Source organism: Erythrolamprus reginae, chromosome 2, assembly GCF_031021105.1.
Source record: "Erythrolamprus reginae isolate rEryReg1 chromosome 2, rEryReg1.hap1, whole genome shotgun sequence".
Lineage (NCBI taxonomy): Eukaryota > Metazoa > Chordata > Lepidosauria > Squamata > Dipsadidae > Erythrolamprus > Erythrolamprus reginae.
This window is the reverse complement of record NC_091951.1, coordinates 285,496,108-285,511,481: the sequence shown is the minus strand read 5'-3', so window position 1 is coordinate 285,511,481 and position 15,374 is coordinate 285,496,108. Positions and strand designations below refer to the sequence as shown.

Sequence of the window (15,374 nt, the reverse complement as noted above, 5' to 3'; positions counted from 1 at the left end):
GCCTGTTTTCACTGTATTATCTCCATGGTCATGTGACCAAAATTTAGACCGTTGGCAGCTGACTCATATTTATGATGGTTGCGGTGTCCTAGGGTGATGTGATCAGCTTTTGCGATCTTCTGGCAAGCAAAGTTAATGTTGAACCTAGATTCATTCAGCAATTTTGGCAAGAAAGGTCGTAAAATGGGTCAAAAGTCACTTGACAAATGTCTCACTTAGCAACATGAATTTTTGACTTGATTATTGATTGATAGTCAAAGGCTACCTGTATATTGTTGCATGTTCATTTGGTAGAGGTGTGATGTATGTTATATAATTCATTCTATTTTTCAAGAGGTGCATACATGCTGTTTATCTAAAATTAAAATCAACAGAATGGAGATTTTTAAAATGAGCCAAAAATTGAATCAGAGGAAAAACTGCTGAAGCAGGCAATTTATTTATTTTATTTTATTTTTATTTATTTATTTATTTTGTCCAATACACAATGAGGGTTTTAGTGGGTATATATCTATATACACATAGTAAAATACATGATGAAGGTTATAGAGGAGATACTCATAGTAAAATATATCTATGAAAGAATAGAAGGTATAGTAATAGAACATATCAATGAAAGAATAGAAGAAGAGATATAGGAATAGAAGAAAGGTATAGGAGATATAGGAGAGCAATAGGACATGGGACGGAAGGCACTCAAGTGCACTTGTACTCTCCCCTTACTGACCTCTTAGGAATCTGGATAGGTCAACCGTGGATAATCTAAGAGTAAAGTTTTGGGGGTTTGAGGATGACACTATGGAGTCCGGTAATGAGTTCCACGCTTCGACAACACGGTTACTGAAGTCATATTTTTTACAGTCAAGTTTGGAGCGGTTAATATTAAGTTTAAATCTGTTGTGTGCTCTTGTGTTGTTGTGGTTGAAGCTGAAGTAGTCGCCGACAGGCATAGTGAAAAGCAATTACATAGTGAAAAGCAATATATAAAACATTGAACAAGGAGGGGAAAAAATCAAAAAGGGTTTGAAATCTCTTGTGAAGAAGGAATCTATAGACTCCCAAGCATGGTCAATGTATGTTTATTGTTACACGGCTGCCAAAAAAGATCACCTTCTGTCATTTCAGATCGAGGTGCTCTACACAAAGCAATCAGCTATGAAAATGGAATGCATATTATGGAAGAAATTCAGCTCTTCCCCAATTTTGATTCTATTCAGACTCTCTTGCTTTCTTCAAAAAAGGTAGGGCTGAGTTGAGATCAAGGAAATCATAGTAATCCGGGGGTGGGGGGGGGGGCTGGGGCTGGGGGGAGAGGCCTGGGGGAAGCAAAGCTTGCAATATGTAAAGATTGGGAGGGAGGGGAATCAGATGCTGAATTCAGAGACAATGGCTGGGAAAATTGTTTGTTGGGCTGCAAAATAGATGCAGTTCCCTAGCTGGAGGTTAAGTCTGAATCTGTGCCAAGACTCAAAAACCCAAATAGACTCTCTTGATATGCTCACTTTTAGTCTGGAAGCATCAAGTTGTAATTGTTTGTATTCGTGCAGCCTTTCAGAAACTACAGATAGCCTTCAGTTAACAAGCACTCGTTCAGCAACCAAAGTTATCTGTGTGGTGGTTTCAACCAATGTTGATGTTTCAAGCCATCCCAGCACACCCGGGATTGCGTGGTGCCCGGCAACTGGCTTCCACTATGATGCTTGCAGCGTCCCATTGTAGAAAATTAGCACCCATCCCTCCTAGAGAAATGAAATATTTTTCAGTAGGAAATACTTTAAAAGACAGAACATTACATAGAATAATCCCAGAAACATGCTTTTAGGCAAGGAAAAAGACTCACTCTTAATAGCCCCCCAACTTTCTCAATGTGTCATCAAGGAATGGCCCAGCTGGCCTTTGTTAATGGCTGGAACAATCTATTCTACATAACAAACAACATCCATATTAGGAATTGCCCAAAGCCCCTTCCACCATCACACAGCAAAGGCTCAGCCAAATTTGAATTCCAAGCCTACAAAGTTGCTTCTGCATGGCATCATGAGAATCTGACAACCAATCAGAATGCATTTCTTATACTGGAACAGGAAACTCTGAGGTGGGACCCAACAGAAGTTGTGAAAAGTCAGGGACACTAATCAATGGTCTCTTTTCCTCCTGACCCAACATCTGGAAGCATGGACAGGAGCTCATGCCATGTGCTCCTGTCCACCATTAAACCTTTTTTCCAAAAACCTCCATGAATCCAGTGTGTTTTGCCCCACTTGGAACTGAACCCAGAAAAATATTACTTCCTACACCATAATTATGTGATCACAATTTGGGATCTTCCCTGCCACCTTCCCACCAGTCAATGGGGAAACTGACAGGGAAGGACACAAATTGCTTGGATTAATCTTGCTCACACATTCACCTTTGGTGCTGTGCATCGCCAGCCACCTGCACACCTGTATGCATCTTCCCTGAGCATTGCTGCACCCATACCACACCTCCCAAGCCACTCTTGCACTTTCTCCCACCCAATAGCACCTGCTACCCTTGTGCCTCACCTATTCCATCATTCACACATCCTCTTCCATGTGGCACCACACCTCCTCTACTACTTCCTCACCCAGCAATAGCCATGTAATCCACTTGCCAACCTATTTGTAATCCACCTGGGATTTGTAATGCATTTATGTGTATCATGCATTACAACTGCATCCCTTCCCAATTGCAGTCCTCTGTAGCTTTCTGATTTGGGACTACAGGTAGGAAGGAATGTGATCATTCAGAGATAAAGTCTATGCATGAAGAATGAAAAGAGTTAAGGTGTCTTAATTTTATTCTCTTGGCTAATAGCTTGGAGAACTAGTGTCAGTATATGGATAGATATATACTGTGCTATATCTGTCCATATAGTATATCTGTGCTATATGGACAGATATAGCACAGTATATCTGCTATATCTGTCCATATAGCACAGATATACTGGGCTATATGGACAAATTGTATGTTGTATAGTTTTAAATTGCTGGGGTTTTAGATATGTTTTATTTTAATATTAGATTTGTTTCACTGTTATGTTGTTTCTATTACTGTTGTGAGCCGCCCCGAGTCTTTGGAGAGGGGCGGCATACAAATCTAGTAAATAATAATAAATAACAAATAATCTGAGTGTCATTGAGGTTTCTGTGATTGAGTTCACACTCAGTACTGACCACAATTTGTTTATTATAATTTGTTGAACAAATCATTGTTGGCATCTTGTAATTCAGCAGCAAATTTCAGCAACGTGAATGTTACCTATTGCCACCTTAACATGGCAATTTTGCTACTGAATTTAAATAGCAGGTTAATTGAGAAATGGACTTAAGAATGAGTGTGTTTGCTATCCGGCACCTAAAAACTATTGGCCCCCATCTCACCAAAGGCATCGTAGTTGCATTCGTAGCTCGGAAAAAGATTATCCATCCCTGTCATAATCTTTGGCTTACAAACCACTATGATTGAAGTTACGCAACAAGCCAAGTCATAAATAAGCAAACCACATTGATGGTTTAGGAGGCGTGATGGATGAGTTCTGCTTGTTACAAGCTCATTCCCATTGTTTATCTACCTCCTGCTTTTTTAAACCAAGCGGTGCATATCTTAAAATAATGATAAGCTATTTTAAAAAGATTAGTACTGGGAGCTTATATTAACATCCCAGTCATCTGTTTAATGGAGAAAAGAATGTTGCAGGTCTACAGTTGTCTTAATACTCTGTCCATAGATGTTTGATGTTTCTATTATTCCTCCTGTTCACATTAAAAAAAACCCACACACACTATAATTTATTAAGTGAAGGTCCTTGGAATCAGTACAAATTGGAAGTCTGAAGTTGTTTTAGGCAGTTTAGTCCCATAGCAGACCAACATTGTTAGTTTTGAAAATGGTTGTATATCTTGGCTTACAGGCTGATAGTTCACAACAGTGCAATTTTCTGTTAAGAAATACTGTTGCTCGATCTTTTATGAAGCTTCCTTCTTGCTTGAGGTGGGAAGGGAAATATGCTTTCTTCTACCAATTGCCTTGGTATTTTCTGCAGGGAAAGCAATACCTCTATGCAGGATCCAATACAGGAGTAGTCCAGTCACCTGTTGCATTTTGTGAGAAGTATAGTACCTGCGTGGACTGTGTCCTGGCAAGAGATCCATACTGTGGTTGGAATCCCCATAAATCCCTTTGCAGTGATATTTTTAAGGAGAGTGAGAATAACAGGTAAAAGTACTGAGATGCATTTACATTATATATTGGAGTCACCAACCTTTCAGACCTCATAATTCAAAAATTCATAATTTTAAATCCCACAGACCACTAATATGATAAATAGTATTTAGTGCAATATAAAAAATGCATATAATTTTTCTGTGGACCACCAAAATTTTCTCACGGACCACCAATGGATGATTGCTGTTATATATTACAATGTAGATCAAATGTGTTTATGTGGCTCAACTAATAAAATGTTATTCAGTGAGCAGATTTAAGCATGCATATTGCACAAAATGCAAAATTATGAGAGTCCTATATTATTTTTATTCTTTTGAAATTATTTCTTGTTCTAATTCCTTCTGCCTCCTCTGGAAAAAGAACTTTAAGCATGTTAATAATTAGTGAAATCTGAGGAGGAGTAGGGATGGGATGAAAGAGAAAATATCTCTGAAAAACTTGGTTTCTAACACTTTAGAAAAGTAATGGGATCAGAACAATATACAGAGTTCTGTGTATGTTTACTTAGAACTAAGTCCAACTGACTTCAATGGATTGTACTCATATTTTTTTTAAAAAACTATATAAATTGCAACTTTAACTTGTTTGTAGATCTAGAGAAAATAACATGAATTTAATATTGATCAGGATGTTGTAATTTAACAGAAATTAATTGATCGGGATGTTGTAATTTAACAGAAATTAATTCTAAACCAAACTCAAATATAATGCAGAATATATAAAATGCAAAGTAAAATATTGAATATGAATTAGGTCATGATTAGTTTAGCTTGGGTATGTGTAACCTGCAGCCTACAGGTCGTAGGAAATTGTAGACAGGACACACAAAATAGCTAAAAATAATAAAGTTTTTAATACAAACTGAGATAATGTTATACATTAACTATATTATATATTTTGTATGTGGCCCAAGACAATGTTTTAGTATTACTGTGTTTCTCTGAAAATAGGACATGTCCCTAAAATAAGGACAAGCCTGATTTTTGGAGTGGTCATAAATATACACCCTCTCCCGAACATAAGTGCTTAACAAAGGGGTGGCGTGGCCAGCACAGGAGGTAGCCCTTTGCTTCCCTGTCACCTTTTTGAGGTCCAGCCCCTTAATTGTTGCCCACTGATCAGCTGGCCATTTGCTTCTCTCCCCTTCCCAAAAAGGGATTTGTCCCCCCCCCCCCACTGTGGATTGTACTGATTTGCAGAGAAGAATTATTCCAAACCCTTCAGATTGACATATCAAAGGATTGTACACAGACACATACCCAAATTGGCTTCAGATGTTATATCTTTTCCTGTTTGCATTTCTGTACTTAATGTCACATTGGTGTATGAGGACTTCCATGTGTTGGCAGTCTACTGATCTCCCCTTTCTGTGAAGGTGGATAATAGATCCTAGGATTAAGTGAAAAGAGACTTTTGGCAAGAATGCTAGAGAACCAAAGGCTGGTTGGTGGTTGAAAATAGTAAGAGGAGCACACCATCTTTCTTCATTGATAAATCATAATGAATCATTCATCCAGCCACCTATGTCACTATATCACCATAAGAGACAAATTATCAGTAGCATTGCAAATTATTTTTTTCCTTCATGAAATTTATTTGCTGCAAGGAGCAGCTGTTTATAAAAATAAAAACCAGCATAACCTTCTGCAAACATATTTCTCCCCTACTCCAATATTTAATATTATTAGCTATAATTAGTGGTGCATTTGTGTAACTTAAAAAAGTTCTGATGATTTTGTAGTAAGGTTATACATACAGGATGTGACAATTTATTATATCTGAAGCTATATATTCTTCCTAGGGATTGGATTCAAAATATAAGTGGAGATGCCTCTTCTTGTTCAGGTAAGCTTTGGTTTTCATAAATGAATAACACATAATAAATGTATTTATTTATTTATTTCTATAGGCAATGTTTCCCATTTGCATATAATATATAAATTGTTACCACATTACTTGTATTTTTAACATGCTCCATATTTTATTCTGTAACTATCCTTAAAAATCTTGAAGAAACGGGACTGTGATCTTCTCTGAATTTATAACCAAGTCCATTATGGAATTGCCTAATCAGGAATAGCCCACACATGAAATCATGGGATTTTAAAAAAGAAACTTTGAGAAACACCAAACCAATAGCCTTACACAATGACCTTGTGTGAGTCTGCCTACATATGGATCATTTAGTCAATTTTTAATTAGACTATTTTTAATCTAGCATGGCTTCAGTGTTTTTATTTAGTTAGTAACTGGCAAAAAAATAATAATTGCAAGCTCTTGCCTCCCAAAACAATTTTTTTATGTCCAAGGATGATTATTACTGTTACACAGAACTGTTCTAGCTGTGATCTATTTTCAAATTCTGGTAAAATCTCCAAATAGGTTTTTGCAGTGCAACCTTTTTCCAACTGGTGCGTGCATAAGTGCAATTGGTGCATGCATATAAAAATAGCATTTGGCATATTATTTGTCTTTTAAAACAACAGACATTCCTTAATTAAGCTGTGTTCTGAACATTAAAACCGTGTCTATCCAGTGATTCTGTTTCTGGTTTAGATTGCATATTAACTAACCTATCAAAAGTACCAAGAATCGTAAGTTGTTTTAAAAGCATTAACTGTTTTAAACTACAAGTTGTTCTATACAAGAGTATTTAAACACAAGGTCCATTTTCAAAGGTTATAATTATTTTCAGATAGTTTATCTTTCCAAGATTGTGTTATATTTGTTGTTGTATTCGTTGTTTGTTTGTTTTTAAGTTAAGCCTGGGTACCATATTTTTTACAATGATCTGCTCATTATACAATTTTTTAGGCATTTTCCTCTGATCTGTTATGATCAGTCATACATTTTTCCATGTGCCTCCTTTCAAATATAAGAGCAGAGAAGTTCTAGACATATTTGTTTAGCTAAACCTGGGTATAATTTATAGTGTAAGTTGTATCTTGTCTTGCACTGATAATAGTCATATCCATTGTGAAGTCTTCTGACGGAGGCATTCATCAACAGAATAAAAAATGATTGTTTTCCAATGATACCATGAATGTCTGCCATTTGAAGGACCCCATTCCATTGTATTACCCTGATTGATGCTTCCTGTCAACAGAAGGATACCAGTTGGGTACTGCCATAAGCTACCTGCACTGACATTATATGAGCATTTCATATTCCAACATGGCTGAATTGGTCTTCCCTTCTCTTCAAAAAAATCATTTCTGACGTGGTTTCACATTTATTTTGCCATTTCAGATAAAGTCAGAGAGCATTCTCTGCAGCACACTTTCGGGCATGGGAGCACTGCAGAGTTAAAATGTTCAAAGAAATCCAACTTGGCACAGGTGGTTTGGAAATTCAAGGATGATGTGCTCAAGGTGGAAAGCCCTAAGTACCGTCTTCTGGAGAAAGCGTTGCTCATCTTCAATTTGTCTGAGGGTGACAGTGGTGTGTATCAATGCCTGTCCGAGGAAAAAGTGAAGAATCAAAAGTTTTCACAAGTGTTGGCTAAGCATGTTTTGGAACTAAGAAAAATCCTGCATACCACCCTGAGCCCAAACCAGCCCATCCCACAAACAGAGAGTAACAACCGAGAGGCATCTAAAGTGGCTTCTTTTTCTACTGAAGGATTAGCTGTTCACATTCCAACAGTTGTGCCACTCACAACAGCCAGGATAGAAACAAATCCTCATGTCCCAATGCTAATGAGCACTGCCTCCAGTCTTGAACGTACCAAGTCATTTCTTGAGGTCCCTGAAAAGACCATGTTTCTAAAATCAAACGATAGTTCCCTTTTGATGTTTCTCTTTTTGTTCTTCTTTGTGCTGTTCTTGAGTCTGTTTGTCTACAATTGTTACAAAGGATATTTACCAGACCAGTGTCTGAAGTTCCGCTCTGCTCTGCTATTTGGGAAGAAGAAGCCCAAGGCGGATTTTTCTGATTGCGAGCAAAGTGTGAAAGAGACCTTGGTGGAACCGGGCAGTCTTATGACCCAAAGTGGAGAACATCCAAAGCCAGCACATGACACAGGCTATGAAACCGAAGCAGACTATGGAAATGGGCACATTCAGCATGATGAGGACCATTCACAATCTTACAAAGATGTCAAGGACAAACCATTTGATGTTAAGTGTGAATTGAAATTTGCTGACTCAGATGCTGAGGCCGATTAAAGGCAACAGGTCCCAGTTTTTCTGATGAAAGTTTGATTATTCTGAATTGTTTTTATTTTATTTTAATACACTGCATTTAAATGTGATAAACGGGGCCACAAAGGGCTATCCATATGCCATCATTCTGTATGTGATATTTTCTCATTTCACAACTGGATTGAACAAAGAACCATCTGCTGTGTTCTAAAAACACATTTTGTTCCACATTTATTTTCCTCATGTGATCATTGAATTTTTATTTTAAATGGCCAGTTGTAAATTTCAAACTTTTTTTCTCCCTTGAGGTTGATTTAACATTTGCACATACTACTTTTTATTTCCTGTTTCCATAGAAAGTAAAATTAACTCTTTTTGCAGATCCATGCCAAAAAGGATTTAAGTAGCTACAGCTTGCATATATTTAACTGCTGTTAAAAATCTAATTTCAGTTTAATTCCAAATTGGAAATAATATTTAGTTTATCAGATTGGTAAATTATAGGCTTTTTGTCCAGTTTTGGACATTTCTTTGCATCTAGTGATTTATAATGCTTAATGTACTGCCATCGTTGTATTTTGTCTGTTAACTATATGAAAGAAGCCTTTAAGTTTTCCCAAACAGTTTGTGTACTTTTTGTAGAATATGCTGTATATTGGGACAGGTCTGGATAGTTTTGCATAAGGTTCTCAGGGATACGTTTTGGTTAAATGATTTTGTTTTATTATTTTTAGAGATGCTATGGTAATCACTATAAGTGCTCAATTTTGGATTATGGGGAAAGGTAGCTTAGAAAAGAGATTTCTTTTTTTAAAAAAAAGATGGTAGACACTGCCACATTAACTGCATTTTGGGATTTTTTAAAAGTGCACAATGGGAGGCACTTTCACCAATCTACACACATTTTGAGAGCCTTGTGTGTTTTACAATGCAGAATTTGAAAAAACATTTGATGGATGTCCCTGAGGAGGTGAGAAAAAATACTTATTTTTCAACTTTCTTCACAGTTGGAAAGTAATCAGATTACACCACCCATAGCCAACTTTGCCAAATGTTTTCACTCTTTTGTCACATCATCCATCAACATTTGAAAAAAGCAAGTGAAGAAACAAGACAGACAAAACCAAAACTGCCCGAAACTCTTTTGTCTCTTTATGGATTTAAAATACATTAAATGTGGTTCACAGTGGCACTATTTGTATGTAAAATTCTTTTGTGATGTACAGTTTTAATACTTGTAATTTGCTGTCTCTGTGTCTCTCCTTTGTGTTACAAGAAAGGGAGGTTAGGAATAGCATCCATGCTCAGTAGGCAAATTTATCTTCAAACTTTTTTTTTTTTGTTAACTCCCCAACCTCTCTTAGATGGTATTGCTGTGAATAGTTTTATATTTTGTATGGTTCATTTTGCTTTTATTTTTCTATCTTAACTATGTATATGTAAAAAGGTTATGGAATAAATACTGAAATTGATTGCATTTCATCTTCATTATCGAGCCTTAGATTGATTTTATCACAATAAAATCCACAACGGTTTGGTTTCTTGTTTGGTGGATACGGAATGGAGTAAAGACTGGATCCCAGTGACATTTCTGTTTTCTACTTTTTCCCCTCTTCTTTTTTCTTCCCTGTGCTCATTATTTCTTTGGCATGTGAAGCGTTTCTTGCAGACTTTTTTCCTTAGTGTCCTTTTCTTCTTCTCTTTCCCTTTCTATCCTCTTTTGCCACAGCTTCCACTTCTGTAGTTTTTCCTCCTACTGGTACCTTTTTGTCCTATGTTGGAAGTGACTTCCCTTCACCCAGCTGCCCCCAGCCTGAAGTTTGTTTTATCACAGATCATGCTCCAGTTGCATTGCTACCACCTTTCCTAAGTGACCAGATCCTGCATGTCAATGCTCATAGCACCTTCCTCCTCTTCTGTCAAGCCACAGGTAAGTGACAAGATCCTTCCAGCGGCCACTGCCTGGCTTTATTCACCAAACTGCCTTTGTTTACTTTTTTGTAACATGCCATCTTAAGCCTCCAATAAGTTAGGAAGAAGTTGGGGCATTAACTTATTCAAACTCAACCTGTGGTTCTCAACCTGTGAATGTCACAGGGAGTGAGGGTCCTCAAAAGCTTGAAGAAATGTTATGATTTAAATCTTAAATCTTGGGGATCTGTAGTCATGGCCTGTGGCCACAAAAGGTATTTAATAATAATAATAATAATAATAATAATAATAATAATAATAATAATTTATTAGATTTGTATGCCGCCCCTCTCCGAAGACTCGGGGCGGCTCACAACAACTCGGGGCGGCTCACAACAATTTAAAGGGGGTCCATGATAAAGAAAAGGTTGAGAACCATTGAGCTACCTGGTTTATGTCCTACAGGTGAGCGAATATAGCTCAGCACTTGCTTTTAAGCTTCTCTGAACAGATAAATGTAACTAGCGATGTTATAAGAACATTTCCCTGACCAGAACGTAATCTATAATCTTGATTTCTTGGTATTGTTTTGTTTTTGTCTCTTGCATACATTTACACACTCACACACGATTCTTAGCACTGTTTTAATAACACGCTCGTACTGTATCTGAATTAAAAAATACTTGTTTATATTTGATAGAATTTTTAAAGTTAGCTTTTGGCGAGGTGTTAATTCTATCTTCTATAGTGAGATAAATTGCACATCTCAGAATAGGAATAGAACTCTATTGATGGATTTGGGAATTCATAGGATTATAGAATCTAAGGGTGGAAATAATAACAACAATAATAATAATAATAATAATAGTAGTAGTAGTAGTAATAGTAATAATAATAGTAATAATAATTATTATTATTGTTGTTATTTATTAGATATTAGATACAGAATTTCTTAAAGCTGAAGAGGCTTGCACAGGCAAAACAGGGAGCAAAATTCCAAATGAATGTTAGGAGATAACTAAATCTGTGGACAAAGCCACCTGTCAAAGCCTTCATAATTACAGCATTTCTTTGCTTTTATTCATGATACAGATTGCACAAATTCACTTTATCATAACAGGAAGTTCAAGGTGTCTATATCATCCCTCCTTTTTTTCAGAAGAGATTATTACAGTCAGGTAGCAATATCTTTGAAACTCTTTCTATATGTAAATTTTCCTTTGCTGAAACATTAAATCACTCCTTACACGCCTCTTGTTCCTTCTCCTGTCTGATCATCTATCTCTGGTAATACTTTGACTCAATTAGCATTTAGTCTTGATTTCCTTATCTTTCAACCTCCCCCTCTCATTTCCCAGAGTAATTTGTTCTGCTTTTTTCAGTTTCTATCTTAAAACCATTTGTCTTGCCAGTCATCCTAGTGTCTAAAGGAGCATTATCTACATTTTCTACCAGGTTTGACAATCTCCAACACCTGGCTCTAAAAATATCTTGGTTGTTTCCCCTTTGTTACAATTACCAATATGTTTTTAGAACTTTTGTGTACAATTCCTGGATCTCAGTACATGGCTCAGTACTTGCCTTACCGATCATGCCATTTCCCCCTTAAATCTGTGCTGCTCCTTTTGAATAAGTTACACCTTTTTGAATTCTATTCATGACTTTTAACTGACCAGATGTCCATAATTCCCACTAAATCATGTTTACCGTCCTGCATTGAGAGTTCTAGTTCTTCATGTTTCACACATCCATTTTAATTGATGGCTTGTGCGTCCCAATTACTGTTTAACATCAGTTTGAATCTAATTGGTTCATTCTGAACACAACCACATCCCTACTTATAAGAGGGTGTGCACAACACAACCACATTATGGTAAGTCTTTTATCCACCCACCCCCCAAAAAAGATTTCAGTGTACAGTGATACCTCGTCTTACGAACTTAATTCGTTCCGTGACCAGGTTCGTAAGTAGAAAAGTTCGTAAGATGAAGCAACTTTCCCCATAGGGATCAATATAAAAGCAAATAATACGTGCAACCCCATCCCAAAAATCACCCCTTTTGCCATGCGCCGCTGGGAAACCCCACCTAGGGACTTCCTTTGCCAGCCAAAGCGCTGGGATTCCCCTGAGGTTCCCCTCACTGGGAAACCCCACCTCCGGACTTCTGTTGCCAGCCAAAGCGCCCGTTCTTGCATTTCTGGGATTCCCCTGAGGCTCCCCTCACTGGGATTCCCTTCATTTTTGCCGGCACTGCTTTGAATCCCAGCGAGGGGAGGCTCAGGGAAATCCCAGCGCTTCAGCTGGCAACGGAAGTCCGGAGGCGGGGCATCCCAGCGGCGGCGGCTCAGGTTCGTAAGGTGAAAATAGTTCGGAAGAAGAGGCAAAAAAAAATCTTAAACACCGGGTTCGTATCACGAAAAGTTCGTATGAAGAGGGGTTCGTAAGACGAGGTATCACTATATTTCTCAGTTATTAAAGGTGGGGAAAGTTCTGAAGTAATTTATCATTTTCATCTGATTTTTTTTTACATCTCAAAAACCTGGCATTTTAATAGTGTGAAAACTTTTTATATCCAGTGTAGTCTTGCATTTTGTTTTGCTTCCACTTCCAGAAAGTGTTTCTCAATCTTCTGCTTATCAGCAGGTGCAGGCAATGTTACTTATTTCAACCCTTATTTGGCTTTGCATATTTTGCAGAAAGATTTTATCTATATTTTTTATAATCACTAGGTATTCCAAAACAGAGCATTTTGACATAATTCAACAACAGGATTTGGTTTGCGTAAAATAATTATTTTTAGGAGTGTCATGGATTATTTTGAGTCTCGTCATGGATGTGTGATTTATTTCACAAAAAAATTATTACACATCAGCAGAATCTTGGTTCTTGGAAGTTTTCTAGAGTGAAATAGCATTAAATAGCACAGGATACCTCCATTGCTTGCCACGTCAATACTTCTGCAGGCCTTTAGAACCAATAACTGTCATGTACATTAAATACATTTAAAAAGTATTTAATTTCTCATTGTAGGAAAAGAAGCAATTAGCTTCCAGAGCTTTATTTTAGTCCTAGAACTGAAGCTAGGAGTTAAGGTAGTCTTAATTTCGAGCATCTTCCACTGCAAAGATACATCAAATTGCTCTGCCTTGAATTTTTAAAGTGAGGCACTGGATTATTACTTTCCTGCCATCCCTATTTCTACAAATGCCTCTAGAGCAAAGGTGTCAAACTCAATTTCATAGAGGGCCACATTAGGGTTGTGTTTGACCTTGTGGGGAAGGGGCCATGGCCAGGGTGGGTGTGGCCAGTTCGACATCACTCCTGCAGTGGCACGAGTGGTCTGCCAGCGAAAATGGGCTCCCGAGCTCCATTTTCAGCTGCCATGGCCTCCTGCAACCCTCTGCCAGTGAACAATTAACTTGTCCACTGGCAGAGGATTGTAAGAGGCTGCGGCAGCTGCAAAGGAGCTCAGGAGCCCTTTTTCACTGGCTGGAGCACTGCAGGTTGGTCTTTTTGTTTCCAGGCTGGCCCCATGGGCCAAATCTAAGTACCTGTAGGCCGGATCCTGCCCCTGAGCCTTGAGTTTGACACCCAAACTCTAGACCAGTGATGGCGAACCTATGTCATGGGTGCCACAGGTGGCCCACGGAGCCATATCTTCTGGCACACGAGCCGTTGCCCTAGCTCAGCTCCAACATGCATGTGTATTTTTGGCTCGCACAGAGGCTCTGGGAGGGCGTTTTTGGCTTCCAGAGAGCCTCTGTGGGGATGAGGGAGGTCGTTTTTACTCTCCTCCGGCTCCAAGGAAGCCTTTGGAGCCTGGGGAGGGCGAAACACAAGCCTACTGGACCCACCAGAAGTTGGGAAACAGGCCGTTTTCAGCCTCCAGGGCAGGGGTCCCCAAACTTTTTACACAGGGGGGCCAGTTCACTGTCCCTCGGACTGGTGGAGGGCTGGACTATAAAAGAAAACCTATGAACAAATTCCTATGCACACTGCACATACCTTGTTTTAAAGTAAAAAACAAAATGGTAACGTACTGTTTAGAGGGGGGAGAAGGTCTGAAATTCATATATGTTTATGTTTTATTTTTAATTTTCTTTTGGCTATACAAGGTTTTCTTGGCTTATGAAAAATGTATAAAGAAAGAAGGAAGCACTTTGGCATAGTGGTTAATAAGTTAGAAATATAATTGGTGTTGCACTTTTTGAAGGAACATTAAGGAGGAAATTTAATTAAAGGAAAATGAATGTAACTGGATGACAAAATTAGAAAAAAAAACCTGTTGCAACTTTTTTAATGATTGATATTAGTTACTAACAAAATACAGTGATATCTTGTCTTACAAACTTAATTGGTTCCGGGACAAGGTTCTTAAGGTGAAAAGTTTGTAAGACGAAACAATGTTTCCCATAGGAATCAATGGAAAAGCAATTAATGCGTGCAAGCCCAAAATTCACCCCTTTTGTGCTTCTGGGATTCCCCTGAGGCTCCCCTCCATGGGAAACCACACCTCTGAACCTCTGTGTTTTTGAGATGCTGCAGGGGAATCCCAGCATCGCAAAAACGAGTGCTTTGCTGGCAACGGAAGTCCGGAGGTGGGGTTTCCCAGCAAAGGGAGCATCAGTGAAATCGCAGCATCGCAAAAACACCGAAGTCCTCGAAACCCCACCTCTGGACCTCTGTGTTTTTGCAATGCTGCGATTTCACTGAGGCTCCCCTTGCTGCGAAACCCCACTTTTGGACTTCCGTTGCCAGCGTAGTGCCCGTTTTTGTGCTGCTGGATTCCCCTGCTGGGATTCCCCTGCAGCATCACAAAAACATGGAAGTCCGGAGGTAGGGTTTCCTAGCTGCGGTGGTGGGTTTGTAAGGTGAAAATAGTTTGTAAGGAGAGGCAAAAAAAATCTTAAACCCCGGGTTTGTATCTCGAAAAGTTTGTATGATGAGGCGTTTGTAAGACGAGGTATCACTGTACTGCATTTTATTCATGGAAAATTAGATGGTACACTGTGTTGTTTGAATGTATGTTGAGAGAAAAATTTAAAAAAAATTACCCCCCCCAAAACAGT

At 38.3% G+C, this 15,374-nt stretch overlaps 1 protein-coding gene across 1 annotated transcript in view; it reads left to right on the top strand.

Annotated features, from left to right (window-relative positions):
• SEMA4D (semaphorin 4D) overlaps positions 1-9,865 on the top strand; it is a 145,885-nt gene extending 136,020 nt beyond the window's left edge. The window contains exons 13-16 of the mRNA XM_070742821.1: positions 1,126-1,241; positions 4,067-4,239; positions 6,053-6,096; positions 7,501-9,865. Of these exons, the coding sequence (XP_070598922.1) occupies positions 1,126-1,241; positions 4,067-4,239; positions 6,053-6,096; positions 7,501-8,417 (1,250 nt within the window). The 3' untranslated portion in view covers positions 8,418-9,865. The remainder of the gene's footprint in view (positions 1-1,125; positions 1,242-4,066; positions 4,240-6,052; positions 6,097-7,500) is intronic.
• The last annotated feature ends 5,509 nt before the right edge of the window (positions 9,866-15,374 follow it).